General features: G+C 43.9%; 1 protein-coding gene across 1 annotated transcript in view; it reads right to left on the reverse strand.

Moving 5' to 3' along the window:
- Nucleotides 1-27,591, reverse strand: part of LOC130277472 (IST1 homolog) — a 59,372-nt gene that overhangs the window by 22,698 nt on the left and 9,083 nt on the right. The window contains exons 2-4 of the mRNA XM_056528147.1: nucleotides 22,899-22,951; nucleotides 22,471-22,566; nucleotides 5,354-5,452 (exon numbers count right to left, since the gene is read on the reverse strand). Coding sequence (XP_056384122.1) covers nucleotides 5,354-5,452; nucleotides 22,471-22,566; nucleotides 22,899-22,951 — 248 coding nt within the window. The remainder of the gene's footprint in view (nucleotides 1-5,353; nucleotides 5,453-22,470; nucleotides 22,567-22,898; nucleotides 22,952-27,591) is intronic.

Here is a 27,591-nt window from a genome sequence, read left to right on the forward strand (position 1 = left end):
CCCGCTGCCGATGCCAGGGATCAGGGGCCCCAGCCTCAGGTCAGGGCTCCCGGCACCCGCTCTCACCGTCGGAACAGGGACAGAGCGGGTGCCGTTAGGGTCACCCCCACAGCAGGCGTCCTGAGGACGATCGTGAGGTGGCACCAGTGCCACCTTACTCCTGCTGCTAAAGGATGATAGGTGCTATCTCGGACAGCACCTATCATCCTTTTTTTCCGGGTCAAGGCTCCGCCCCGTGTGACGTCACGTGACAGCTGCCACGCCCCCTCCCATAGGCTTGCATTGAGGTGACGTCACATGGGGGCGGAACCATGATGTCACAATGCTCCGTCCCCGTGATCGCCAGTAATCAGACCCGGAGCGTACACGCTCTAACGATGTGCTGCGTGCAAGATCACGGGGGTCCCCAGCGGCGGGACCCCCACGATCATGCATCTTATCCCCTATCCTTTGGCCCCTATCCTTAGCCCCTTATGCCCTTTTGGGTGATTAGTTAATTATTGAACCTCCTCTGCTGCATGTGTGGTCGAGCCGTGCCAGGGGTATCGACCTAGGTGCCGCCTGCCGCTGCAAGTCCATCCTGCTTTTCGGCGGGCTCTGGTGAAAACCAGCAGCACCTTAGACCCTGCTCCCTGGTACGGCCCATGTCATCTGCCACACAGGTCCAGCGGTTCCACTACCACAAGTGTTCCTGTCTACTGACCTGTGAGTGTTACAGTAAATAGCAGGAAAAAACATCTGACATTTGAAGAATCATTTTGCATGTAAAATAAGCTTTTTTTTTTTCTTCAAAATAAGTCAAAATGATTGGTAACATACAATGACTTGTACTTGATAAATCTGGGTCTATGTGTGCACATAGCCTAAAGTTGTAAAATGAGATGCTTCTCCAGAGAGTCTCCTGTACACCCTTTTTGGCCACAAGGTGTCAGCACGTACAAAAACTGCAATATTTTGTTAACATTATTTACTTGACCTACAAAAAGAATTAAAATGAGCACTGTGAAAGCCTCCAAAAATGACAAAACTAATGATTTTTAAAATGTCACATTTTGATGTCCTTTGGGCATTTTGCAATATTTGTAAAGAGAACCCGAGGGTTCAGTGAAACCTGTTTTGTACTTGCAGATGACAGTATTTAGGGCACAAACCCAAGATATATTAACTGCATTAGTTTTCTTCTCAGGCTGAATGTATTGGGCTAAAGAGAAAAAACCTAGATGCATAGCCTAGAGGTGTTCGGCCTGTTACAGAGCCACATTGCAAGCATACTCTGAGAAGCACAGAAAAAGACAAACATTACATTCTGCCAGTTGAACTCCATGTTTTTCCAGTATGGCCCTTGTACAGTATCTCATATAAGTGAGTACACCTCTAACATATGTGTTAATATTTTATGATATCTACCACTTGGTAATATTACTGTGTTTTTTATACTTGATTCCATTAGTCCTATGGGTTACGTCATGTTTATATGCTGAGCAGCAATGGCTGCTAGTACTACTATATATATTTTCTGAGGTATTACATAAGCAACTTTGCCCTACTATTCTGCCTTTTGGTCACTTATGAGCCCCCATCTTTAGACTGTCCCACTTTGGCATCCCTTAATACTTGTCTGTATTGTTTCAGTAATGAGTTTGCCATTCTTTTTTAAGATAAATATTTTAAATGTACCGTATTTTTCGCCGCACAAGATGCACTTTTTCTTCCCCAAAACTGGGGGGGAAAAAACGGTGTGTCTTATACGGCGAATACACCCCTATCGCGGCGGTCCCTGCGGCCATCAACGGCCAGGACCCGCGGCTAATACAGGACATCACCGATCGCGGTGATGCCCTGTATTAACCCTTCAGACGTGGCGATCAAAGCTGACCGCCGCGTCTGAAGGGAAAGTGACACTAACCCGGCTGTTCAGTGGGGCTGTTCGGGACCGCCGCGATTTCACTGCGGCGGTCCCGAACAGCCCGACTGAATAGCCGGGTTAGTGCTTACAGGACACCGGGAGGGACCTTACCTGCCTCCTCTGTGTCTTCTCCATTCAGGGATCCCCTGTATGCCGGCGCTCTCCTTCCGCGTCATCACGTCGTTGCGTACGTGCGTCGTCATGTGTAACGACGTGATGGCGACGGAGAGCGAGGATACCCGGCCGGCAGCAGAGACGTTCCAGAGCGACGGGGACACGGCGACAGCGATGGAGCGACATTCAGGGCAGCAGTGACGGGTCCGGAGCGGCGGGGACACGTGAGTATTACCTCCTCCTGCAGTGGTCTTCAATCTGCGGACCTCCAGATGTTGCAAAACTACAACTCCCAGCGTGCCCGGACAGCCAACGGTATGTTTTTTTGCATTTATGTATTAATAAATCTATTATTTGATCCACATATTCGCTGTTCTCTTTTTTGTTGATATTTTGTGGTTATATGTGTGGTAGCGGGCTGTGATAAGGGCAGATGTTGTTACCCTAGGGGCAGATGTAATTAACCCCTTGTATTTGTGATGCCAGGGCATGGTTTAGCCTAAAACCACCCGAAGGTATACCACTGGATCCTGGGCTAGGCACGGGGGCAATAAAGACTCCAGTGCCAACTTACGGACAACGGTAGCTTTATTGAGGGTAGATAGTTGGCAAAGTCTATATAGTTCAGCCAGGGCCCAAGGAGGTGACCAGTGATGCAGAGACCTTAAGGGCTTGCTGGGACTTGTAGTAGGACTGGACAATTGAATGCAGACCATGCTGACTTGACAGATGACAGGGACTGACTTGATTTGACTCAAAAAGCTGTGACTTTAGCTTACTTGAATTGATGGTGGCTGCAGGACTTGACTTTGAGGTCTCCAACACTCTGGACACACACACTAGGCACGAATGCACTGGACCTCAGCAGGAAGCAAGAGCTCTAAGCTCCAAGAGAAAGAAGCTCCACCCAGGGCTTATATGGGGGAGACTAGCAGGGAGCCCATAGGTCACTCTTGGGATCACCTGGTCACTGGTACCTCCTGGGTAACAATCACTAGTGTTGAGCGGCATAGGCCATATTCGAATTCGCCAATATTCGCGAATATATGGACGAATATTCGTCATATATTTGCGAATATTCGCATATTTGTAAAATTCTTGTTTTATTTACGCATATGCGAAAATTCGCGTATGTGAAAATTAAAATATGCGGAAAATTTGCAGATACAAAAATTAGTATAAGCGAAAATACACAGTAGTATTAGAGCCTTCTTTACACCACACAAGCTGGAAGCAGAGAGGGATGATCACTGTGATGTGTACTGTGAAAAAAAAAATTTATAAAAAAAAATACGAATATTCGTAATTACGAATATATAGTGCTATATTCGCGAATATTCGCGAATTCGCGAATATGCAATATTCGCAAATAAAATTTGCATTGCGAATATTCGCGAGCAACACTAACAATCACATGACATAACTCTTAAAGATACAAAACATTTTATAATACAATACACTGCAGAACGTATGTACAGGGGGAAACAGGGGAAAGGGGCCCTGGGGAGACTGAAGGAGGCTGCCTGACAGGGCAGCAAGGGTACCGGGTAACATCTCCCATACTGGACCACCACATATGCATTGGATCTGTCACATATATGGGATTATTTTTGGTGTAAGTTGGCCCTAAAGTCGCATGTGAGGAGGGCGCGCCACTTCCATGCAAGGCCGAGCTTACTTCTAGCCTCCTTCATATATCCTCTAAAGTTACACATTTCTGCACCAAAATATTGCTCTTTAGAAGCCCTATGGCTTGATAAATGTCCCCATTATCTTCTGGTAAAACTGGAAAACAATTAAGTTAATGCCAGCAATGGGGCCTTGACTGTAGCACTCGGCCCCATATGTATATACAACATCTGTTCCCCCGATTTTAGACCCCACATTTTTATAATTATTGTGCCCCCAATCACAAAACTCCTCATACGTATGTAATCACTGTGACCCCTCTTATGTATTTAACCTCTTCAGGACGTAGGGCGTATGCATACGCCCTGCATCTCGAGTCCTCAAGGACGTAGGGCGTATGCATACGCCCGTGGGAATTCCGGTCCCCGCTGGTAGCCGGTTGGGGACCGGACCTGGATGCCTGCTGGAGGATGCTGGAGGAAGGGGGCAGTAAGCGATATTAACTGCTGCCCTTCCTTGTGGGTGCCAAACTGCAACTCCCAGCATGCTGGGAGTTGTAGTTTTGCAACATCTGGAGGGTCACAGTTTGGAGACCACTGTTACAGTAACTGTAACTGTACAGTTACAGTCCCAAACGGTAGCCCTCCAGATGTTGCCAAACTACAACTCTCAGCATACCTAGACTGCCCAGGCATGCTGGGAGTTGTAGTTCTGTAACATCTGTCCCTTCAGATTTTGCAATGTTCATGACATTTTTGAAAATTGCTGCTCTACTTTGAAGCCCTCTAATTTTTTCAAAAAGTAAAAATATGTCCATTTTATGATTCCAACATAAAGTGGACATATTGTATTTGTGAATAAAAAAAATGTATATGGAATATCCATTTTCCTTACAAGCAGAGAGCTTCAAAGTTAGAAAAATGCAAAATTGTCAAAATTTTCCTGAAATTTGGGGATTTTTCACCAAAAAAGGATGTAAGTAACGACGAAAATTTACCACCAAAATAAAGTAGAATATGTCACGAAAAAACAGTCTCAGAATCAGAATATTCGGTAAAAGCGTTTTAGAGTTATTAAAGCGTAAAGTGATGGTGGTCAGAATTGCGAAAAAGGGCTCAGTCCTTAAGGTGAAAAAGGGCTGCATCCTTAAGGGGTTAATTGTGCATCTGAAGCATTATAGAGAACTCCAGTGGAGAAAAAAAAATCAAATCAACTGGTGCCAAAAAGTTAAACAGATTAGTAAATGACTTCTATTTAAAAATCATAACCCTTCCAGTACTTATCAGCTGCTGTATACTACAGATATACTACAGAGAAATTTGAGAAGTTCTTTCCAGTCTGACAACAGTGCTCTCTGCTGACACCTCTGTCCATGACATGAATTGTCCAGAGCAGGAAAGGTTTTCTTTAGGGATATGCATCTAATTTGGCCAGTTCCTGACACGGACAGAGGTGTCAGCAGAGAGGATTTTGTCAGACTGGAAAGGACTTCACAATTTTCTCTGTAGTATACAGCAACTGATAAGTACTGGAAGGATTAAGATTTTGAAATAGAAGTCATTTACAAATCTTTTTAACTTTCTGGCACCAGTTGATTTGAAAACATTTGTTTTCCACTTGTTTCCACCGGAGTTCCCCTTTAATGCCTTATTTTGTTGGGCTAAAAATAAATACCCCGCAACACAGTGACCAAACTTTTCTTACTTTTCTTCTTTTCCAGAATCTTTAGTCTAGTAACAGCAAACTTCAGGTTACTATGAAGATGATCAGCTTTGAAACCTGAACCAAACATTTTTGCATTCCCTTACAAGAGAAAAGAAAATGTGTTAATAAATATAATAGGCATTTCATAGATTGATACAAGTTAAATGGGCACTGTCAGATACAAAAACTTTGTATATGTTGGCAAAACATTAAAGCATACTTGTCAGATGCCCCCCCCCCCCCCAAAAAAAAAATTTTTACTCAGTATCTAATCCTGTATATCTAATTTTTATACCTTTATAACTTATATTTATTATGAAAATACCTCTTAAGGGTAGTTTCACACGGGCAGATTTTTTTGCGGGTTTTCCACTACGTATTTGAAAGTGGGCGGGATCTTCTTGGCTGTCCGTAGCAGATTTTCCGCGGCGGAATTTACACTGCAGAAAATCCGCCGCAGGTCCCATTGAAGTCAGTAGGGACTGCGCTGGATTTTCCATAGTGTAAATTCCGCTGTGGAAAATCTGCTGCGGACAGCCGAGAAGAGCCCACCCACTTTCAAATACGCAGCGGAAAACCCACAAAAAATCCGCCTGTGTGAACCTACCCTAAGGGTGGTGGGAGGGAGTGGGAGGGGTACATATGTTAAACAGTTGGGTTATTTTTTTATGTATGCGTTAATGTTCTATGTACTAGGACTTGACCCTGTTAACTCTAATTCCCTTTATGACACACTGCATTGTCTGTTGGTCTTATCTCTCATCAGGGGATCTTAAGCCCTGTCTGTTGTATTTATTTTATTTTTGAAAAAGTTTAAATAAAAAAAGAATTAAAAAAAACTCTATTCATAAACTCACAGTGTAAAAAATCCTCTCAGGGGAAGGAGGCGTGTCCCTCCCTTGTGGTGGTGGGAGGTGATTGGTGTGTCTGCTCATGCAGCCTTGTCCATGACTCATGGACAAGCCTAATGCTGTTGCAGGAATGGTTACTGTCCCAGTAGGTATGGGGACGGTATGGGGACACCTAGACCCCTACCGTTTTATTTATTCAATGTTCAAAAATTTTTAAACAACCATATTTCAAAAGGTCTTTTTACTTTTCATCAGTAACAACATATAAAAAGTTTTTGGCTCTGACAGTGCCCATCTTACCTTTCTAAGATACTTCATAAGAAAATTTGATTTCCTTCTTATAGAAATCATGGTTTCTAAAAACAACCACTAGCGGTCTCAAACCATGCAGAAAATAATTCTCTCCGGCTACAGCATAATCTTTGTCCAAGCTGAAGCACAGGCAGAGCAGGGACAAAGTCTAGTAAGTAAGGGTGGGACTAGCACACCTTTGTGTTCACTCTTGTCCCATCTTATCAGACTGCAGAATGAAAACAGAGAGCAGAGGTCACTGGGGAGCCTGCTGTGATTGTATGAAGAGACCCAGCATAGCAGACTCAGGAAGGAAACTAAGTCATGCAGAGTGAGGACATGCCCCCTCCAAAGCACAGAATGACAAACAAAGTGAGCAACAGAAAGAAGGTATTTGTGAGAGAGAAATATAGGTGCTAGACACATAAAAATAATATGTACATGATCAGGATGAGATACTGAGTAACATATCACATTTTTCCAAACTACCTAGGTTTACTCTTCCAGCATGGTTTAACACAGTATCTAAACAGTCACTTATTTATACACATAAGGACATTGGAATATTATAGTATGGTAGGAGCTGTGTGTTGTTTAAGAGGGGAGTAAACAACACATAGCTCCTCCGGGCATGCGCTGTCTTAGACCAATTGAAGCAGAGACTTCGCTTACTTCCTGCCTCTAGTGCCAGGACTTCTCAGTGAGCACCGTAATGGAGGGAAACGGCGCATGCACGGAGGAGCTGTATGTCGCTCAGCACAAGGGCATTAGCTGTGACGTTTTTGAATAGAAGCGTAGCAGTGGGCTGATTGTTCAAGACTGTGGATAAAAGTGTTTTTATAGTATCAAAGCCACCGATTAGGCAAAGAAAGGTATGGCTGCATTAATGTGCTACACAGAATTTCCGTACTGTGCATAGATTTAGGGGGTAAATCTTGGTGACAGTTACACTTTCAATTTAGAATGATGTAAAATCACATCAATTAGGGGGGGGTGTCCTGGCAGTGCATGGCGGCGGTCGCATAACTCTTGTGCTCCGCTGCTAGTGAGGCCATTCAGTGGCTACACAGCTTAATTACCCTGACGATTGCTTCTACACTTCTCCTTACTGGTACCTGCTAGCGGTGCCCTCCGGATGATGACCCGCTAGAAGAGTAAGAAGAGCCCGCTGAAGCTCACGGCCTTCTTCCCTGCGGCGGAGGCCTCTCAAGATGGTGCGGCCGCGTCTCCTCCACACCCAGGCTCCCTGTCGGCTCCATGCGGCTCCGCTACTTCAGCGATGGGGAGCGCTTCTCCGGCTTCATCCTCCTCAAAGGTCAGCAGTGCACCAGGTACCTCTCCAGGCTTGTCTCCTAACCTGCAGACGGGGCGGTCTCCCTCTGTGCCCAAAGAGCCACAGATGAATTCTTCCCCTAGATCCCCCGTGCCCCAGGGGTCCGAGACCCGTACTGCATCTGCTCATGTGGGGATCTCCGCTGCACCCCTCACAGAACAAACTATGAGAGGCCTGCTGACGGAGCTGAAAACTTCCATAAAAATGGACTTGAATTCGGCAGTCTCCAGCATCCAGCGTGAGATCTCCTCCTTGGAAATCTAAAATGGCGGAGCTCACCTCTTCCCATAATGAGGTGGTTGATCTGGCTAATTCCTTGGAGGATGAGGTTGGGGCTCTTAAGCTGAAGATAGCAGATATGGAGGATCGGTCATGCCGCAATAACCTGAGGGTTAGAGGGGTCCCAGAAAGTGTTAAAGCAGAGGACCTTAACTCCTTCCTGACTGACTTCTTCTCCCTCGTGTTGCCCTAAGCCTCCACACTGGATCTGTTAATGGACAGGGTCCATCGCCTCCCAAAGCCCAATTCCTTACCTACCTCTGGGGATGTGATTCTCCGCCTCCACTTCTTTCATATCAAGGACCAACTGATGAATGTGGCTCGCTCTTCACCATCCCTGCCTGAGCGATTTGCGGAATTACAGTTGTATGCGGACTTGTCGGCTGCGACTTTGGCACGGCGTAGAGAGTTTAGTGTGGGGACGAGAGTTTTGAGGGAGCATGACATCCCATATAAATGGGGATTCCCCGTCAAGCTGATCATTACCAAGAATGGCTCCACACATGTTACCTCCTCTCCTGAGGACTTGGAGAGGCTCTGTGTGGATTGGAACCTCTCTGATGTGGATAGGGCTGCTAAATCTCCTGCGGCACCCCCTGCTCACAGGATTGAAGAGGAATAAAGCATTGTGTCCACCCGCAAACGGAGGGATCGCAAGTGACATGTTACACTGTTTGTCTCTTGATGGTTTTCCTCAGTCTCTCCCTCTCTGCACAAGGTGGAGAGATCCAGAGATCCAGACTATCCGGGACTGCTGGGGACTTTATTGGGAGGAAGTATGCTTGGTTATTGCACCTCTCATTACGTTTTTTTTTTTTTTCACCTCAGGGTAATTTCTAAGATGAGTTGCCTTGTTTTTGTGTGGCCTAACTGCGGGAGTGTTGTGTATTTACCCCCTCTAGGGCCCACCACATGGCCTTTAAAGATGTCTACACTACTGTTCTGTTTGCTGTTTTTTTGTCGGTTTGTCCTGTTTGTCTTTATGCTACGCTTGTCCCATTCCCACATGTTTCTGCGATCTATGAGGCACGAATGACGGCCACCTTGAGGTCACTGAGTCCGGTGATGGTCCTTGGGACTTCGATGCTATCTCCATTTATGATAGTGGCAGCACTATGCGAATTGATGTTGTTGGGTTATTATGGGGATTAAAGTGGTTTCTATTAACGCCAAAGGGCTTAATTCCCCTTTCAAGAGGTCATTAGTGTGGAGGGAGGCTAGGCGGTTGCATGCTGATGTTTTTTGTGTTCAGAAGTCACATTTAAATGTCCAAGATGCCTCTAGATTTGCTTATAAGAAGTACCCACACGTTTTCCACTACCATGCTATTAATAAAAAGAGTGGGGTCCTTATCGCCATACGGGATATGGTGGCTCTGAAGGTGCAAACCCTAGAGGCATGCTCTGAAGGTCGCTATGTCATCTTGGTGTGCACACTCAATAATGTCCAATATACTATTGCTGCGGTTTATGCGCCGAATAGGAAACAGTGTGCCTTCCTTAGAGCGGTCCTTAGTAGAGTTAATGCCATCTCACAGGGGCACCTCATTCTTCTGGGTGATTTTAATTTGTCTATGTGGCCTACTGTTGATTCCACCTCTTCTAGACTTCCCACTGAACCGTCAGGGTTCTTCACTACGACATCTCAGGCTGAGCTTTATGATGCTTGGCGGCTGCTTCACCCCACTGAAAAGGACTTTACCTTTTACTCTAATGTACATCACATATACACTAGAATTGACTATACCCTTGTATCCCGCTCGTTGTTGCCTTTGATAACTGACGCCTACATCCTCCCTATAGAATGGTCGGACCATTCCCCCATTACTTTAACCATTAGAGAATCATATTTGCAACACCCTGTATCGGTGTGGAGGTTGAATCCTTTGGTCATACACAACCCTGAATATGCTGATGCCACCACACACATGATCCCTATGTTTTTTAGAATTAATGACACGGGAGACACTTCTGACCCTACTCTTTGGTGTTCTTTTAAAGCTACCCTTAGGGGTCAATTCATCAGCCAGATGGCTCATGACAGGAAGACTAGACAGCTACAGACCACCGAGCTTCAACAAAGGTTGGCTGATCTCCACAGGCGCAATAAACAACTCTATTCCCCTGCTCTTGCTACTGAGATTTCACAAGTGCAGGCAAAACTACACTCCTTGTCACTTCATGCACACGAACTAGCTCTCAGACGCCTGAAACTGAATTGGTATTGGCAAGGCAACAAGGTGAGCTCCCTCTTAGCTAAACAGCTTAGGAAAAGAGATCCCAGAGCTTTGAAACCTTTTATTACTAGAGATGATGGGGCCAAAATAGAAGATCCTAAAGGGGTTGCTGACTGTTTTGCTAGGTTCTATAAGAAGCTATATAATCTTAATCAGGATGTTCAGACTCCACAACCCATGGCTTCCTCTATCTCTTCGTTCTTGTCTTCTGTGTCTTTACCCTCCCTTTCTGCGGATCAGATAGCTGACCTGAGCTCCCCCTTTTCGGATGAGGAGGTGCTGTCCGCCATTAAAGCGCTGAGGCTCTTAAAGTCTTCTGGCCCTGATGGGATCACCAATGAGTTCTATAAAAAATTTGGTCCCCTGGTAGCTCCCTATTTAACTAGGACCTTTAATAGCATTGCTCGGGTGGGGTCTCCGGCTGAAATGTTAGAGGCCTTGGTTATCACCATTCCCAAGCCGGGGAAGCCACTTGACAATCCAGCTAATTACAGGCCAATATCGCTTCTTAACAGCGATATTAAACTCTATGCCATGGTTTTGGCCTCTCGATTGAATGCAATTTTGCCCCCCCTGGTGTACAAGGATCAGGTGGGATTCATCAGGGGTCGCCAGACGTTGGATGGCACCAGGAGGTTTATGGACATCATTGCTAGGGCTCGCGTGGACCGAACGCCTTCTCTGCTCCTCTCTCTGGAAGCGGAGAAGGCGTTCGACCGCATTCATTGGGGGTATCTGAGAGACGTCTTGGGGGAATTTGGCTTTCCTCCGGAAGCTATAACTGCTATTATGGCTCTGTATACTTCGCCCTTTGCTAGGGTCTTCTCCAATGGCGGTCTGTCCGATAGATTTACACTAAGCAATGGTACTAGGCAGGGGTGCCCCTTATCCCCCTTGATTTTCACCCTTGTTATGGAGCCCTTTGCCCAACGCATTAGGGAGTGTACCCAGATTAGGGGTATAACTGTAGGCACTGTTGAACACCGTATAGGACTGTTCGCGGACGATGTCCTGATTTGCCTCTCTGACCCACAGGTGTCCTTGGATCCGGTGATGCACATCATTAATGATTTTGGTCTAGCTAGTTACTATAAGATTAACCCGTCAAAGACGAATGTCCTACCTATTAATATCCCTCTAACTGTGCAGAATATACTCCAACGTAAATTTACCTTTATTTGGACGCATGACCATATACGATACCTGGGTATTGCTCTGACCACACTACCTGCTATTATGGTTCCCACTAATTTCACCCTACTGCATTCCCACTTAGCCAAAGAGATCGAACATTATTCGTCGCTCCCAGTGTCGTGGGCGCTGCGTATAGCGGCATCAAAGATTATGCTTCTCCCCAAAATATTTTATTTCTTCAGGAATATGCCGATTATAATACCTGCCAAAGTTATTGCCCTACTGCAAAAATTGCTTCTACAATTTATTTGGGCGGGCATACGACCTAGGGTCAGTGCTCACCTGCTATATCAGCCGGTGAGGGATGGGGGAATTGGAGTCCCTAACCTAAAAACCTATTACCATGCTGTGCTTTTAGACCAATTGAAAAAATGGTGGTTGGGTGATCATACTACTCATTGGGTTGACCTGGAGGCAGCTTTGATAGGTACCTCATCCCTTAATAGCTTCTTGTGGTCTCTTCGTTTTTCTCCCTCCTCTGTACTTTCTTCTCCCTATTCTACTATTGCAGCAGCCGTGAGGTTGTGGAGTAAATCAAGTGTGGCTCGAACATTATGTCCCAATAGATTGGTGGACATTCCGTTGAAGGCAATTGGGGACCATTTGATGGACATTGACTTTGGGCCTTGGATAGCGGCAGGTATTCGATCGGTGGGTGCTATCTGAACCCCGGAGGGCCTTATGTCATTCACTGACATGTTATCAGCGTACTCAATATCTCATAAGGACTTTTATAAGTACTTACGCCTGAGACACTTCATACGCTCCCTCCAGTGGCCTGGTACCCTTCCTCACACCTCTTATGAAACGCTATTTTTTAATTCCAACTCCGCAGCGCGAGGTATTTCTGTCTCATAGTCTGCATTACTTGCGATCAACACTCCTGAACGCTATGTATTTCAGTCTAGATGGGAGGAGGACCTGGCATGCTCTTTTTCAGAGCAATGGAGCTTTGTTTTTGATCTGCATAGAAGACACTCTAGATGTGCTAACCATCTTGAAGCTTCTAGGAAGCTGCTATATCAGTGGAGGTGCTCAAATGAACCAGGTACGCTTCTACACATATTGTGGACCTGCGAGAAACTACGCCCCCTGTGGGCTAGAATCAAGGCCTTATTAGACACTCTCCTGGGTTGTCCTTTCCCCTGGGGCCCGGAGGTGGCCCTTCTATTTTTGACCTTAGAGCAGGTTCCTGTCGGCCCCTCTCTTGTACTGTACCATATCCTCACAGTAGTGCGGACCTCTATTGCTCCTAACTGAAAGCCTACTGACGTGCCGGGTCTTCCTGCCATTATGGCTGTGGTCCATCACAACCTCACCCTTGAAACCTTAATAGCTAGACGTAGTGGTGCTAGAGGCCAAATTGCCTTACTTGAGCATTGGTTGCGAGTTATTGCTGTCTCACTTGGTGGGGTGCCCCCCCAACCTTCACCGACTTAGGAGTATTCATTTCATTCTGCATTATTTTTGGCCGGACTGTCATTATGATTTTAGTCTATTGTCTCACACTGGATCTTATACCTCAATATGTCGATAGTATGGGACTGTTATGTTCTGCTGTTTATGTTCCTTTTACTGTATTGTTTTTGTACTGGGCTTCCATAGTCGAAGTGCGCTTGTACTTACTTTGAAAATCATAAATAAAGTTTAAAAAAATAAATAAAATCACATCAATTAATGCACCACATTTATTCCTGATCTAAGTGTGTCTGAAGTTGTCATGAGCTTATACTCTCAGACTCTTCTGTCTTTCTTTTCCTCTTATTATCAATATCTTTACTTCTGTGATGCTGCGGTCAGGTCTACAAAAATAATAATTCTTTGTTATTGAAAGTTTCAGTTTTTTTTAACCTACATACAGACTCGCAGTAGGACATTTACTACGTACAACTAATTAGAGCACATTTCGTGGATTCAGATTCAATTCAATCAGTTTTACCCCACTATCAATCTAAGGCCATGTTCACAGGGCAAAAAATGTGCAGAATGGCCGCCTGGAAAATAGGGACGGACATTCCACTCATTTGAAAGTCTGGCAGGTGCTAGAACCTCATGGAAATGTATTGTCTCACAGACGGCAATGCATTCCCGAGGGAAATCCGCAGAAGGAATAGATATGTCCAGAGTCAGGATTTCCGCAGGAGATGTTTCCACCATGTGCACAGTGCAACAGAATCAAATTGAAAATTAACTGGACTCTGCTGCAGCAGAATGCCCATGCAGAAAATTCTGTTGGAATTCTGCACAGATATTTCATCTTGTGAACAAATCCCCTAACATTCAATACTCCACTGAAATAAAATTACCTAACTTTCTAAATACCTTTAGCAATACAGTTGCAACATTACAGTACCAAAGCCAAAAGAAACTCAAGCATACCTGAGTTTTTTTTCTATCCACAAACATAGAAAAAATTTAACTGTCTACAGTCATGCTATTAGACACAGCCACATCAATATATATAAAACTCAGTGGGGGGATTTATCATTAGTGGTAGAAGCTTTTACTTTTCTATATGTAGCGCAAATTTTTGCACAGTGAGTTATTTTGCGTCCTTTTTGTGTGTCTTTTTTGATGGAGCAAAAAGCAAGTATTGTGTATTGTGGAATGCATTTTGCAGTGGATACTAATTTATCATGTGCATTCTTTTGTATAGATGCATTTTTTTTTTTACACAAATACGTTTTTTAACGCAAAAATATACCATCAAAAAGGACACGTAGAAAAGTGTTCTATGAGACAGCCGAGTGATGCAGGAGCCGTCCCTCAACACTGCTAAACTACAACTACTCTCATCTTGGGACAGAGTTTGTCCCATGATGGGAGTAGTTTTAGTACCACAGCGCTGAGGGATGGCACTTGCACATCCCCGGCTGCAGGACTCTTTAGGGACAGTTAGGACTACTACTCCCATCATGGACAGACTCTGCCCATGATGGGAGTTAAGGTCCAGGGGCTGAGGGGCAGATCACAGCAGTTCATTCTCCAGAGACCCACTGCAATCCGCATTTGTTAACTGTACAAGCTGGCGGCACATGCGGCTCCCCTGCGCTCCCCTTTTCACCAATCAGAGCTCCCATCTCCTGGTGGCGGGGATTATGAATTGTGAGAGCTGTATACAGGAGCCGACGGGGAGCACAGTGGAGCCGCCGGCTTGTACAGTTAATAAATGCGGATCGCAGCGGGTCTCTGGAGAATGACCTGCTGCAATCTGCCCCTGGACTATAACTCCCATCATGGACAGAGTCTGTCCCATGATGGGAGGAGTTGTAGTACTGCAGCGCTGAGGGATGGCACTTGCACATCCCCCCGCGGCGGGACTCTTTTAGGACTACTACTCCCATCATGGACAGACTCCGTCCATGATGGGAGTTATAGTCCAGGGGCTGAGGGACAGATCCCAGCAGGTCATTCTCTAGAGACTCGATGCGATCCGCATTTATTAAGTTAACAAGCCGGCGGCAAATGCAGCTCCACTGCGCTCCCCACCAGCTCCCGGCTCCTGTATACAGCTCAAAAAAGAAAAAACGTGTGCAGCTCACAACAGAAATGTCCGAGGTATATGTGGCTATATACCAATACCCAACGGTTAATTTAGAACAATAATATATAAAAATAATAACCACACCTCAAGGACACCACCATTAAAAATGGTGCATAATGTTAATGAAAAAGACCATGCTTCAATTTCATAGGATGTTTATTAAAACACATATATAAACATAAATAATAAAAAACATATAAATATGGCAAATGTCAAAGCATATGCTTTTGTTTTATTTGCATCTACTGAAGAAGGGGTCATATACTTATATTCAGAACCCTGAAACGCGTCGAGATATTTTTAACATGTCTGAATACAGCACTAGCAAAACGCACTGCTACCTGGAAAAAGTCTGCACCTGATATTGACTTTGCAAATTGCAGGATATGAGGAGGGGATATGAGGAGGGGATAAGTGGTCAGGATTTGAGGACGTCTATTTATCAAGTGCCCCAACTAATTACGGCCCCTGCTGTTCACCACCTTTCTTATATTCATGCTTCTGCTTCACAATACTTGTCTTACTTACAACACTATTCCTATTTGTGTATAGATATCTTTAGACATTGGGTTAACCCATGCCTGATAAAGTGACCTAAGTACTCTCAATGGTATATATATATATATATATATATATATATATATATATGTACTAGATAACACAGTACAAAGATATTTTCCTTTATTTGTGCAGTGATGCATATTGGACTTTCTCATTGATACATAATGCAAGGATTTACCACAAATGGAAACTGTAATTATGGACAATATGGTGGTCAACCAACTTGGCTAGAAACAGATGTAGCTAACAAAGCAATGTAAGAAAACTTAACAAGACTTAATTCGATGAGGACATGTGCTTCGATATTCAATGCAATCGCTATATTTTTTAGGGTCTTGTTAGTCTATAGTCATATTTTTTGCATCCTTATCTACTATTATCATAGAAAATGAGTCAGTTAAGATGAAGAAACTTACCTGTACACACATCCACTCAGCAGAAGAAACTTGTAGAAATGAGGTGTAAGCACTGTGCAAGGTAGTCTGACCAGATTCTCCTTAATACAAACAAAACTGCCAGCCTCTGACAATGTGTAAATTCCAGGGACTTTTTCATTTTTATTGTATGTATTTTGCAAGGAAAACACCTTTCTACATTTAGAGTTATTGTTTTCTTTTTACCTTTTTATATTAATAAATACAATTTTATTAGAAACTCACAGCATTTGCACAGAAATAAATTATGTTACAAGTGTAAAATCAAGATTATACAGTATTTATCCAAGACAAGATAGAATGGAATTTCAATGAAAAACCTGTATGTATCAAAACCATGGGTCATGGGAGTAAGGTTCCCGATATCAAGACCCTAATAAATAAAGAATCAAAAGTAAAAATAGTAAGGAAATAACCACAACAACATTGCTATTGGCAGAGGCTGTAGAACATTTCAGAGGGGGCTTCCTGCCACAGAATTTAAATGGAATGAGTAGCAAAAAAAGAGAAACCTATAAAGGGATGAATAGAAGGCAAAGAGATGAAAGTACATCCACAACTAAACTTAGGCTAGTGTAGAATATTTGGCACCCCATACACAGCTCAAGGCTTATTACACCTGTATTTAAGGAAGAAATATTACATACTATATTACTGATCAAATCCTGTATACTAAGACCAATGTTCCAGTATATAAGGAGGAAATATTCCCCTAGTGACCATATAGAGACAGGTATCAGCTGTACACAGGCTCTAAAGACCATGTAAGTGATCATATAGTTACATCAGGTGACACACAGGTGACGTCTTCTCTAATTGAAGTCAGTCACGTTCATTTTTCTTCTCCATCCGGACAATTTCTCCCTGCCACTCATATCCACTGCACCTAGTGCTCGCTCTGTGTTCCCATATAGTTGTGTGCCCAGGCCATCTGTGATCCCCCAGCTTTTATATATATATATATATATATATATATATATATATATATATATATATTTTTTTTTTTTTACATCTCCTGCTGCCCTAGACACTAAGCTAGAAAATGCCCCCATTTTCACTCGACAGTTATCATCATGATATACAAGTCAACCATCACTGAATAGCACCACCATGCCATAACTAAATAAGACTGCCAAATATGTTAAAGTTTTTTGTTTGTTTTTTACAAACCATTATTCTGCATAAGGATATGTTAACACATGCATATTTTGCTGCAGATTTTCTGCTGCTGATTTTCCTACCTTTTTAGGTAAAAGGGATGCAAAATCAGATGTATGTATATATGCACGTGTCTTGGGGTCTGTATCTTGGGGTAAATCAGATGCCGAAAACCTGCAGCAATAATAAGGATGTGGAAACTGACCCTAAGGTTCAGCCTTTTACTTCTACAGAGGCTGCAGAGTCATAGAGTAACTGTATTTCAGAGAGTAAATTGCAAGTTCTACAATTCCCAGTGTGGTCTGTCTGTGCCTAATTGTGTCTAATTCTGTGGCTATCTTTTTGTGAAATGTCTATTTCCTGTTGGATTCCATACAAGTCCCATAATTTCTTGTCTGTAAGTGTGAGGTCACTTTTCTCCCTCCCACATATCAGCCCCCTCACCCACTGAAACATAGCTGAGTTGCCTTCTATGCAATAGACCAGTGTTTTCTAACCAGGATGCCTCCAGCTGTAGTAAAACTAAAATTCACTGCAGAAAAATCTCCTTCCCACCCAGTAGCTGATCCACCGACTGGAGCAAAGACAGACTCTCTCTGAACACCTGACTAGTGATGTAATTACCCGGGCCCCCTGCAACCTGGGAAAACCTGAGACATAATTTTGTATGCTGTTAAAAATAAACATTGGGACAAAAATCACAGAATTGCGAATTCACCATCAAACACAGGTACAGATACTATATTATGAACTACACTAACTTTACAGCCACTGTAGCATAGTCAAATCAAAAAACTCCTGGAATACCCCTTTAATAGAGTAATTTTAAAGAGAAGATTAGAATTGATAAAGCTAATTAATTTAGCCAGGGAGGAAGCACAGTTGATAAATCAGTTCCTGTCAATCATGTCTTGTAATTTACATTCCCTGGGGGAAAGGAGGGCACTATCCTAAATTTTCTCCACGAGTCAGCCCATATCCTCCTTTTAAATCAACTGATACCAGAAAGTTCTACAGATTTGTAAATTATGTCTTATTTAAAAATCTTAATCCTTTCAGAACTTTTCAGCTGTTTTCAGTTTTTTTATTTGATCTTTGTCCATGTCAGAAACTGTTAAGAGCAGTAGAGGTTCTTTATGGGGATTATCTCCTGTTCCAATCAGTTACTGACATTGACAAAGGTTGTATCAAAAAGAACTGTGGTCAGGCTGGAAAAAACTACACAACTACACAACTGATAATTAGTAGAAGGCATAAAATGATTTAATATACATAATTTACAAATATGACACCTGTGAGAATAACTGTACTGGATGTAACTGTACTATAGTCAACAATTAGCAGTGCAGCTGTGTAGAGCTGGTATCTAAACCTGTACAATCATTGTTTGGGGGAATATTGGTCTTTAATACCTTAAGGACGAAGGACATACCTGTATGCCCTTGACCCGCTCCCCTTCGAAGACGTGGGCTCAGGAGCTGAGCGAGCATCATAGCAGGTGGTCCCGGTGGCTAATGCCGGACATCACCTATCATGGTGATGCCGGAAATTAATCTCTTAGACATAGCGACCAAAGTTGATTGTGGCATCTAAAATAAAATTTAAAAAAACAGTCCCGGCAGCTCAGAATGCTTGGATGTATAGGGAGAGGTATAAGCAGTAGAAAGAGAGAAGTGCTCATGCCGTTGTACAGAACACTGGAGAGACCTCACTTGGTGTATTGTGCACAGTACTGGAGGCCATATCTCCAAAAGGATATAGATACTCCAGAGAGATTTCAGAGAAGAGCTACTAAACTAGTACATGGATTGCAGGATAAAACTTACCAGGAAAGGTTAAAGGACCTTAACATTTATAGCTTGGAAGAAAGAAGAGACAGAGGGGATATGAAAGAGACTTTTAAATACATAAAGGGAATCAACACGGTAAAGGAGGAGAGCATATTTAAAAGAAGAAAAACTACCACAAGAGGACATAGTTTTATATTAGAGGGGTAAAGGTTTAAAAGTAATATCAGGAAGTATTACTTTACTGAGAGAGCAGTGGATGCATGGAATAGCCTTCCTGTAGAAGAGGTCACTACAAATACAGTGAAGGAGTTTAAACATGCATAGGATAAGCATAAGGCTATCCTTCATATAAGATAGGGCCAGGGACTATTAATAGGATTCAGATTATTGGGCAGACTAGATGGGTCAAATGGTTCTTATCTGCCGACACATTCTATGTTTCATCGAAGCGATGGTGTCCCAATCAGCTGAGAGGACAGCGGGAGGGCCCATACCTACCTCCTTGCCGTCCGATCGTTGCTCTGAAGCTCCAGTCAGCCATGGCAGGCTGAAGCAGCAGAGCACCAATAACACTGATCATCTATGGATAAGGGATAAGATGCCTAAGGGTGGAGTACCCCTTTAATGGCAGGAGGACACTCAACACAAATGCATTACAAAGAGTTTCCTCTCAAAGCCATCTTCCAAGGAAGAATCACTTGCAAGGCCTGTAGGAGATCTGTGTAGAAGTTAAAAACATACTGTTACGTCGAGCGCTCCGGGTCCCCGCTCCTCCCCGGAGCGCTCGCATCGTTTACCTGCTCGCAGCGTCCCGGTCAGACCCGCTGACCGGGAGCGCTGCCCTAGTGTCTCTAGCGGGGATGCGACCCGCGATGCGGGACGCGCCCGCTCGCATCCCAGCCTGCTTACCCGACCTGTTCCCCGTTTGTCCAGTCCCAGCGCGCGCGGCCCCGCTCCCTAGGGCGCGCGCGCCGGCTCTTTGCGATTTAAAGGGCCAGTGCGCCGCTGATTGGTGCCTGGCCCAATTAGTAACTTCACCTGTGCCTTAGCCTTTATTACCTCACTTCCCCTTCCCAGTATTGCCGGATCTTGTTGCCATTGTGCCAGTGAAAGCGTTCCTTGTATGTCCCAAGCCAGTGTTCCAGACCTCCTGCCGTTGCCCCTGACTACGATCCTTGCTGCCTGCCCTGACCTTCTGCTACGTCCGACCTTGCTCTTGCCTAATCCCTTGTACCGCGCCTATCTCAGCCGTCAGTCGGGGATGAGTCACTATCGGGTGGAACGACCTGGGGGTTACCTGCCGCAGCAAGTCCATCCCGCTTTGCGGCGGGCTCTGGTGAATACCAGTAACCCCTTAGACTCCGTTCCCCTGGTACGGCCCACGTCATCACCCCACTGACACAGAGGATCCACCACCAGTATCCTCACAGTACCCGGATCCTGACACATACACAGCGAAAAAGAAAATACAAATGTTGTGTTCACATCTTCATTAAAAATAGCACCCTTGTTACTACTTCCACTATTGATCCACATGTCAAGTGGACTAAACAAAACCCCTACATAAAACTCTAGATTCAATCCCTTTAGTTCATGGGTATCTAACTCACAGATCCTACCTAACTTAGTTGTGGTATTCCATTGATTAAAAAGCTGGGACACCTTACGCTTGTACATTTCGAAAGGATATCCAATGTAAAGTGATCATGTCCTTGCTACAATAATTTCTTCTAAATTGTGTACTTATATTGGTTGAACCAATGTATTAAATTTGATGTCACCATGTCAAAGGCCCACCCACTGACCTTATTAGGGATCAGAGACATATTAGAAGAATCTTTGTGTGGGTTAATAAAAGAGATTTGACAGAGGGCAGAGAGTGGGATGGTAAATATTATACTTATCCCTCCAGTCACTCCCAGTCCATAGCCGAAGGAGAGCTAATTTGCATACTCCCATTTTTAAAAGCATTCTTTAAACTGATTTTTTGAAAGCAATTTCCTTGTTGCTCTGAAATAATTACAAAACACAATGAAAAATGTAGGAAACAAGGCTCTGTAAAATGGTGAAAGCATGTAAAATGTAGCAAAACCAGAATGATTATTACTAAAAACAATTTCTGCAATAGCCTGAAGTGCTTGTTTCACTTTTAAAAAAACGTAAACTAACCACAGTAAGGCTATGTTTCCACTTGTTAGCTACTACAAATGCCATACCATGTTTTTGGGGGGTAAAATGGGAAAAAAGGACGATTTACATTTTATTGGGGAGGGGATTTTTCACATTTAATAATTTTTTTTGTTTAAGCTTTTTTACTTTTTTTTTTTTTTAACTCTTTTTATTTTCCCATAGGGGACTATTTATAGCAATCATTTGATTGCTAATGCTGTTCAGAACTATGCATAGGGCATAGCACTGATCAGTGTTATCGGTGATCTTCTGCTCTGGTCTGCTCGATCTCAGACCAGAGCAGAAGACCCCTGAAGAGGGCCGGAGGCAGCCATGCTGGATGATCGGATCTATACCACACTGCTGCAGATGCCTTGATCTGTATTAATCACGGCATCTGAGGAGTTAATGGCGGACATCAGCGTGATCGCTCATGTCCGCCATTACCAATGGGTCCCTGGCTGCTGATAGCAGCCGGGACCTGCCATGCGTGATATGACGTTTATGTGCTTGCGGTCATGTCCATGATGTAAATGTATGTCATGGCGCATTAAGTACCAGCGCACCATGACGTACATTTATGTCCATTGTCCTTAAAGACATTGAGAGACTAGGCCTGAACAATGTGGGCAGAAAGCATATCTTCCCTGGACTAAAAGGAACAGTAAAAGGAGTAGCCAACTGTTCTGAAACCTTTTTTTTAATCTTTATAAAAAAATTTCCTCACATACAAAAAGTACCAATACACATTTATAATACAATTTACATATCTCTCCCCCTCCCACATATCCTACCTAAAAACTAGACATACACCACAGATGTTTAGACCTAAAGGTGGCCTTGGCTTAACCAAGATCTCACCAAGAATAGATTAAAAGGCAAAATCATAGTTTTAATTGAGTGAGCACAAAAGATTATAAAGGTGACAGTGAGTACTGAAACCATTTATATCAAGTACTAGAGATCTTTCCTTGAAGTAAGAGTGTACTCCCAATCCTAAAAGCTTCATTGCATTAGGCTGGATGAGAGCTTGTTTACCCAATGTCCCCTCGTCACTTGATACTTACATTATTTTTATTTACCTGGGGCCTAGATTTCCCCCTGACTCTACCTGCTTTAATCTTGGAAACTCTTCTTAAGATGGATCTATAACCCACCCATGAAATCTTGGCAGATTTTTCTTAACCTTCCACTCCTCTAACCCTCTGTTCTCTTTTCACTTCAGGTTTTATTTGTTACACTTCAAGTTCCTCGCTCCTCTCTCTAATGGAGCTTACGGTAATCTCTCCACTTGATCTCGTCTCTTGGAGAGCTTGGTCTCTCAATTGTTCTGGAACCTTCAGCAGGGCCCATCCTCCTGACTTTACATCCTCCTTAGTTATACACAGAAAACACTCACTAGAGTAATGATTCCAAATGATCACAAACTTTATTCCAAAATATTGCACCAACAATCATATTAAAAACGTTAAGGCAGGAATACCCATAAAAAATATGGGGACATCTGACACAATCTATATGCAAATAATGTATCACAAATGGGCAAAGGAATCACATATAGTCAGTAATGCCACTATTCAGAGTGCAAATACCATAAACCCCAAATCTATCTAGGTGCTTTTATACTATTTGGCACTATACATAAAAGGGTTGACAGGTAGTTATGACAATGTCCTATTGCTGTAACATAGTATAATAGTCTTACCCATGTGGGACTGTGTCAGTATGCCTCCGCGACCCCTACAGCTGTTGCGGCTCCTAGGAAGAGTAGAGGACAGTTTGGTAGAGATGCATAGTCAGTATACCTGTCCTGTGAGACCATTGTGTCTAATTGTTATCCTCCTTAGTTAGCGGTCTGTTGAGAAGAATCCTTTGTACAGGACTCCTCCTCTTAAAGGGGTACTCCGGTGAAAAACTTTTTTTTTTTTTTTTAAATCAACTGGTGCCAGAAAGTTAAACAGATTTGTAAATTACTTCCATTAAAAAATCTCAATCCTACAGTGGAAATTCTTTTCCGTTTGAAACACAGAGCTGTCTGCTGACATCATGAGCACAGTGCTCTCTGCTGACATCTCTGTCCATTTTAGGAACTGTCCAGGGTAAAAGGAAATCCCCATAGCAAACATATGCTGTTCTTGACAGCTCCTAAAATGGATAGAGATGTCAGCAGAGAGCAATGTGCTCGTGATGTCAGCAGAGAGCTCTGTGTTTCAAACGGAAAACAATTTCCACTGTAGTATTCAGCAGCTAATAAGTACAGGAAGGATTAAGATTTTTTAATAGAAGTAATTTACAAATCTGTTTAACTTTCAGGCACCAGTTGATTAAAAAAAAAGTTTTTCACTGGAGTACCCCTTTAAGTAACTGATAAAAGTTTACAAAATAGTAATATTCTATTTTGTTATTCAGTAAGTATTCAGCAACTGGTTTGTGGACGTTGCTCTTATATTGCCTCTGTAATTAATGTTGATTCGCTATTCCATTCCATTAAGGACTTGGACTGGAACTGCACTTGGCACTGTTTAGCTTGGGGCCCATTCTCTGGTGTTATGAATTATGTTATCATGTGTTATGCATGTCTGTAACTGAGGGAAATCAACATAAGTGGCTGGTTCTGTGAGATGGTGCTGTGAGTGGCTGTGAGATGGTAGCCCACTCTGAGACCTTTAGCAGCACATTAGGACAGGCACTCTTAATTGTCACACCATTTCCAAGTAAACAGAGACCATTTAGGAACCCCAGAGCATCAGTGCTGGAGAGGCCTTCTCCATAGCAATACACTGCACACAGGGAACAACCACAGGTGCAGTGGGGAAAGCCACATGCTTTTTTCCATGCAGCAATGTTATGGTTGGGAACACTGCCAGAAAGGGGAGACACTACACATATTAGGATAACAGGGTACAGTTTAAATTAAAGAGAAATTTTACTTCAGATTACTTTTGACATACATTTTGTCATAGAGACATCCAATGTACCAGGTGTAGGACCACACAATAATCTCCAGATAATGGATGCACGGACATAGCCAAATGGACTCAAACCCAACAGTTACCCAGATAAAACAAGTGAAGGTTCCAGAATCCAATTACATCTTGGTTTAATTCAGCCATGCGAAGAAGAAAGAACTGAAACCTTTTTAACCATATAAGTCCGGGTTCACATAAGCATTGAGCTCAGCTCAGGGAAGCTCTGCTTGGGGGAGCTCAGTTGAATGAGTCCATTCAAATAATGGGAGATTAGCATAGAAAAAAATACTACAGGTCACTTTCTTTTCTCCGCTCAGCTCCTGCTAAACAACAGACACTAGATGGAAACCTAGCAGATCCCTTTCAAAGTCAATGGAACCATCCAGGTCTGATGTTTGGCTCTAAAACAGGCTCTGCGATGAAGCTCCTGAACAGAGCTCCAGCACAAATATGAACTTAGCCTAACAAAATGCGGGCTTGATAAAGACGTGCATTTATTATATGGATGCTGGGAACTTAAAGGAGTAGTGCAGTGAAAATAACTCAGGGGATAAGTTATAGATCGTGGGGGGGGGGGGAATACGACCACTGTGACCTCCGCGATCTCCTGAACGAGGCCCCGGACGTTCCGACCCCCCTCAGAAAGCCATGGCCAACACGCCCTCTCCATGTATTTCTATGGGACACATGGAGGGGGGGGGGGGTGTCGGCCACCACTCCATGCGGGGGTCAGCACGACCCCTTCCAGACGACTGCCAGGGCCACTTTCAGGAGATCGCAGGGGTCCCAGAAGTTGGAAGCCCCCGATCTATAACTTATCCCCTATCCTTTGGATAGGGGATAAGCTATCTTTCAATACCACTACACCCCCACTGATCACTAGAAAGAATGGATAGAAACAGCAATCAAGTGAACGATTCTCCCTCTGTTCTAGTGATTTTTTCTTTATAATTAAGTTAACTAACTTTAGAATCATCAAAATGCTTTTCTTAATAAGGTCATGTTTACACAGGACTGACATGCTGAAAATGTTCAGTCCTGTGTGAACATATCATTATTGTAGAAACAGAGCCATCTCTTTTAAAGGCATTGCAACGTAGCTGGCCATCGTGGATTACCTTAAATAAAGTAAGTAAGTCATGAATGATGATTGGGCAGGTACTATATGGGTGTCTGTGTGATCAACAGCAGGAGCCTAGCAGTGAGTGACAGCCAGGTTCCAATGTAACAGCTAAGATTAAAGAAACGTCTTATTTTAGCTGTTTAACCACTTAGACCCTAGGTCAGGTTTGCCATAGGTATAAGCTTATTAGGCCAGAGGCATAGCCTAACAGATTGTCTGTCAGTCTAAAACTGGCAATAATAAGTACTCTAAAGTTTTATACCATTGATTAAAAGTATCCAGGAATGGTGTGTGTGTGTGGGGGGGGGGGTGTTTAGAACAATGCCCAATCTACAGTATATAACAAAATTACCTTCTACTTATTTCCAGCGCTACCGTGGTGCCTCAGGTGTCCTGCTTCGGTTCCTGGCTGTGATCCTCGTCCCAAGAGATAGTGTAACACTAGGGCCCATAGTGACGTCGAAGCCCAGGGGGTCATCCTGCTCCTCAACCAATCACTGGCCAAGGCGGGACATTGTTGCTGCCAGTGATTGGCTGAGCAGGGTTGTGACACAATGGGCCCCAGCGTCACTCTGGGTACAACGGGAAGAAGGAAAAAAAAACAGACATGGTCGCACATCTACATCTTGCTTAGTGATCCTGAGCTTCTCAGCATAAATTCATAAAACTAACAGGTCGTTAGTGTACATTATGATAATAAAGTGCAAGCCCGCTAGCCATGTCAGGCAACCTGTATGTAGCAGGTCCTTAACGTCCCTAGCATAGATTGGAGCTGTGCAGCAACGCCTTTGCTTATAGATGGAACAACCCAGTTGTAGGGCAGCCCCAATGCTGCCCGACCGCAGTATGACACACTAAGGCCCCAACAACACTCAGGAAGTGTACCACAAGCAAGGACCAGAGCAGAACACTGGAGGCATAAAATGCAAGCACCACTGTAGTAACATCACTGCCCATAAGGGAAATGATCCAGTGGTAGGGCAGCCCCAACGCTGCCCAACCTAGCCCTAAGCTCTGGACGGCACCACCCCACAGATAGGGCATCATAGCATCAATGGCCGCCGCACAACGCCAGTGTGAACAGATGGCAAAAACCATGCTTACCATGTGCTCCCAGTCAGAGGACTGAAAGACTGCCAGAAAAACAGGGCACCAAGCAGATTCCTGCCAATTAAATAGGTCTGGGCTGAAGGGGGGAAATGACCAAGTAAAAACAAAACAAAAAAGCAATAGAAACCACAATGTAAATTCAGTAGAGAAAAAAAAAACACTTCACAGTGATCCTGAGCTTCTCAGCAAAAAATGTTAAACTAACAGGTTGTTAGGTGTACATTATCATCTAAGGGCAGGGTCACACGGGGCGCATCTGCAGTATATTTCATGCAGCTGGAAATGCGCCACTATGAACAAACACACACAGAGCTGTGACTGCCGTCAGCACATCCGCAATGTGAAATACGCAGCTAATGCGCCCCATGTGACCCTGCTCATAAAGTGCAAGCCTGCTAACCATGTCACGACACCCTGTATGTATGGTACCTGTGTGCAGTATGTTAGTTTAGGGACCCACTCTTATCAGGTGGCCTTGACATGGCGAGTGGGCTTGCAAATATTGAACAAAAGGTACACTAACAACCTGTTAGTTTTTGAAATTATGCTGAGAAGCAATTAGATCAAAGTACAAGTTGTTCATGTGCAGCCATGTTGTGTTTCTTTATTTGTGAGTAATTTGATATACTGTAAAATGGGCATTGTTCTAAAAAAAAAAAAACTCCCGCCAGATAACCCCTTTAAAGATATTGAATATAGGTCCCTTAGTACAGCTTAAAAAAAGTCTAGTTTACACAGAAGTTCCTGAGGGAAATCACACAATATACACACACATGCAAAAGACTTAAAGATACTCTTAAAGATACCTGTAACGCCGAGCGCTCCGGGTCCTGCTGTCCCTCCGAAGCGCTCACGGCGTTCTGCTGACAGCAGCGCTACGGTCTCTGTCTCTGACCGCAAGCGCTGCTGCATTCGTGCCGGCGGGGACACGATACGCGTGGCGGGTCATGTCCGCTCGCGGATCTCACCCCGTTCCACTGACCCTCCTCCTCCGGTGTCGGTCTCGTCCCGGCACGCGCGGCCCCGCTCCCTAGGGCACGCGCCCCGGCGCCGCTAATTGGTGCCTGGCCCAATCAGTCTACTCACCTCCCTAACACATAAATACCCACTTCCCCTTCCTGTCCTTACCGGATCTTGTTGCCTTGTGCCCTGAGAAAGCGTTTAGTGTGTTCCCTTGCCTGTGTATCCAGACCTTC

This window comes from Hyla sarda, chromosome 6, assembly GCF_029499605.1.
Source record: "Hyla sarda isolate aHylSar1 chromosome 6, aHylSar1.hap1, whole genome shotgun sequence".
Lineage (NCBI taxonomy): Eukaryota > Metazoa > Chordata > Amphibia > Anura > Hylidae > Hyla > Hyla sarda.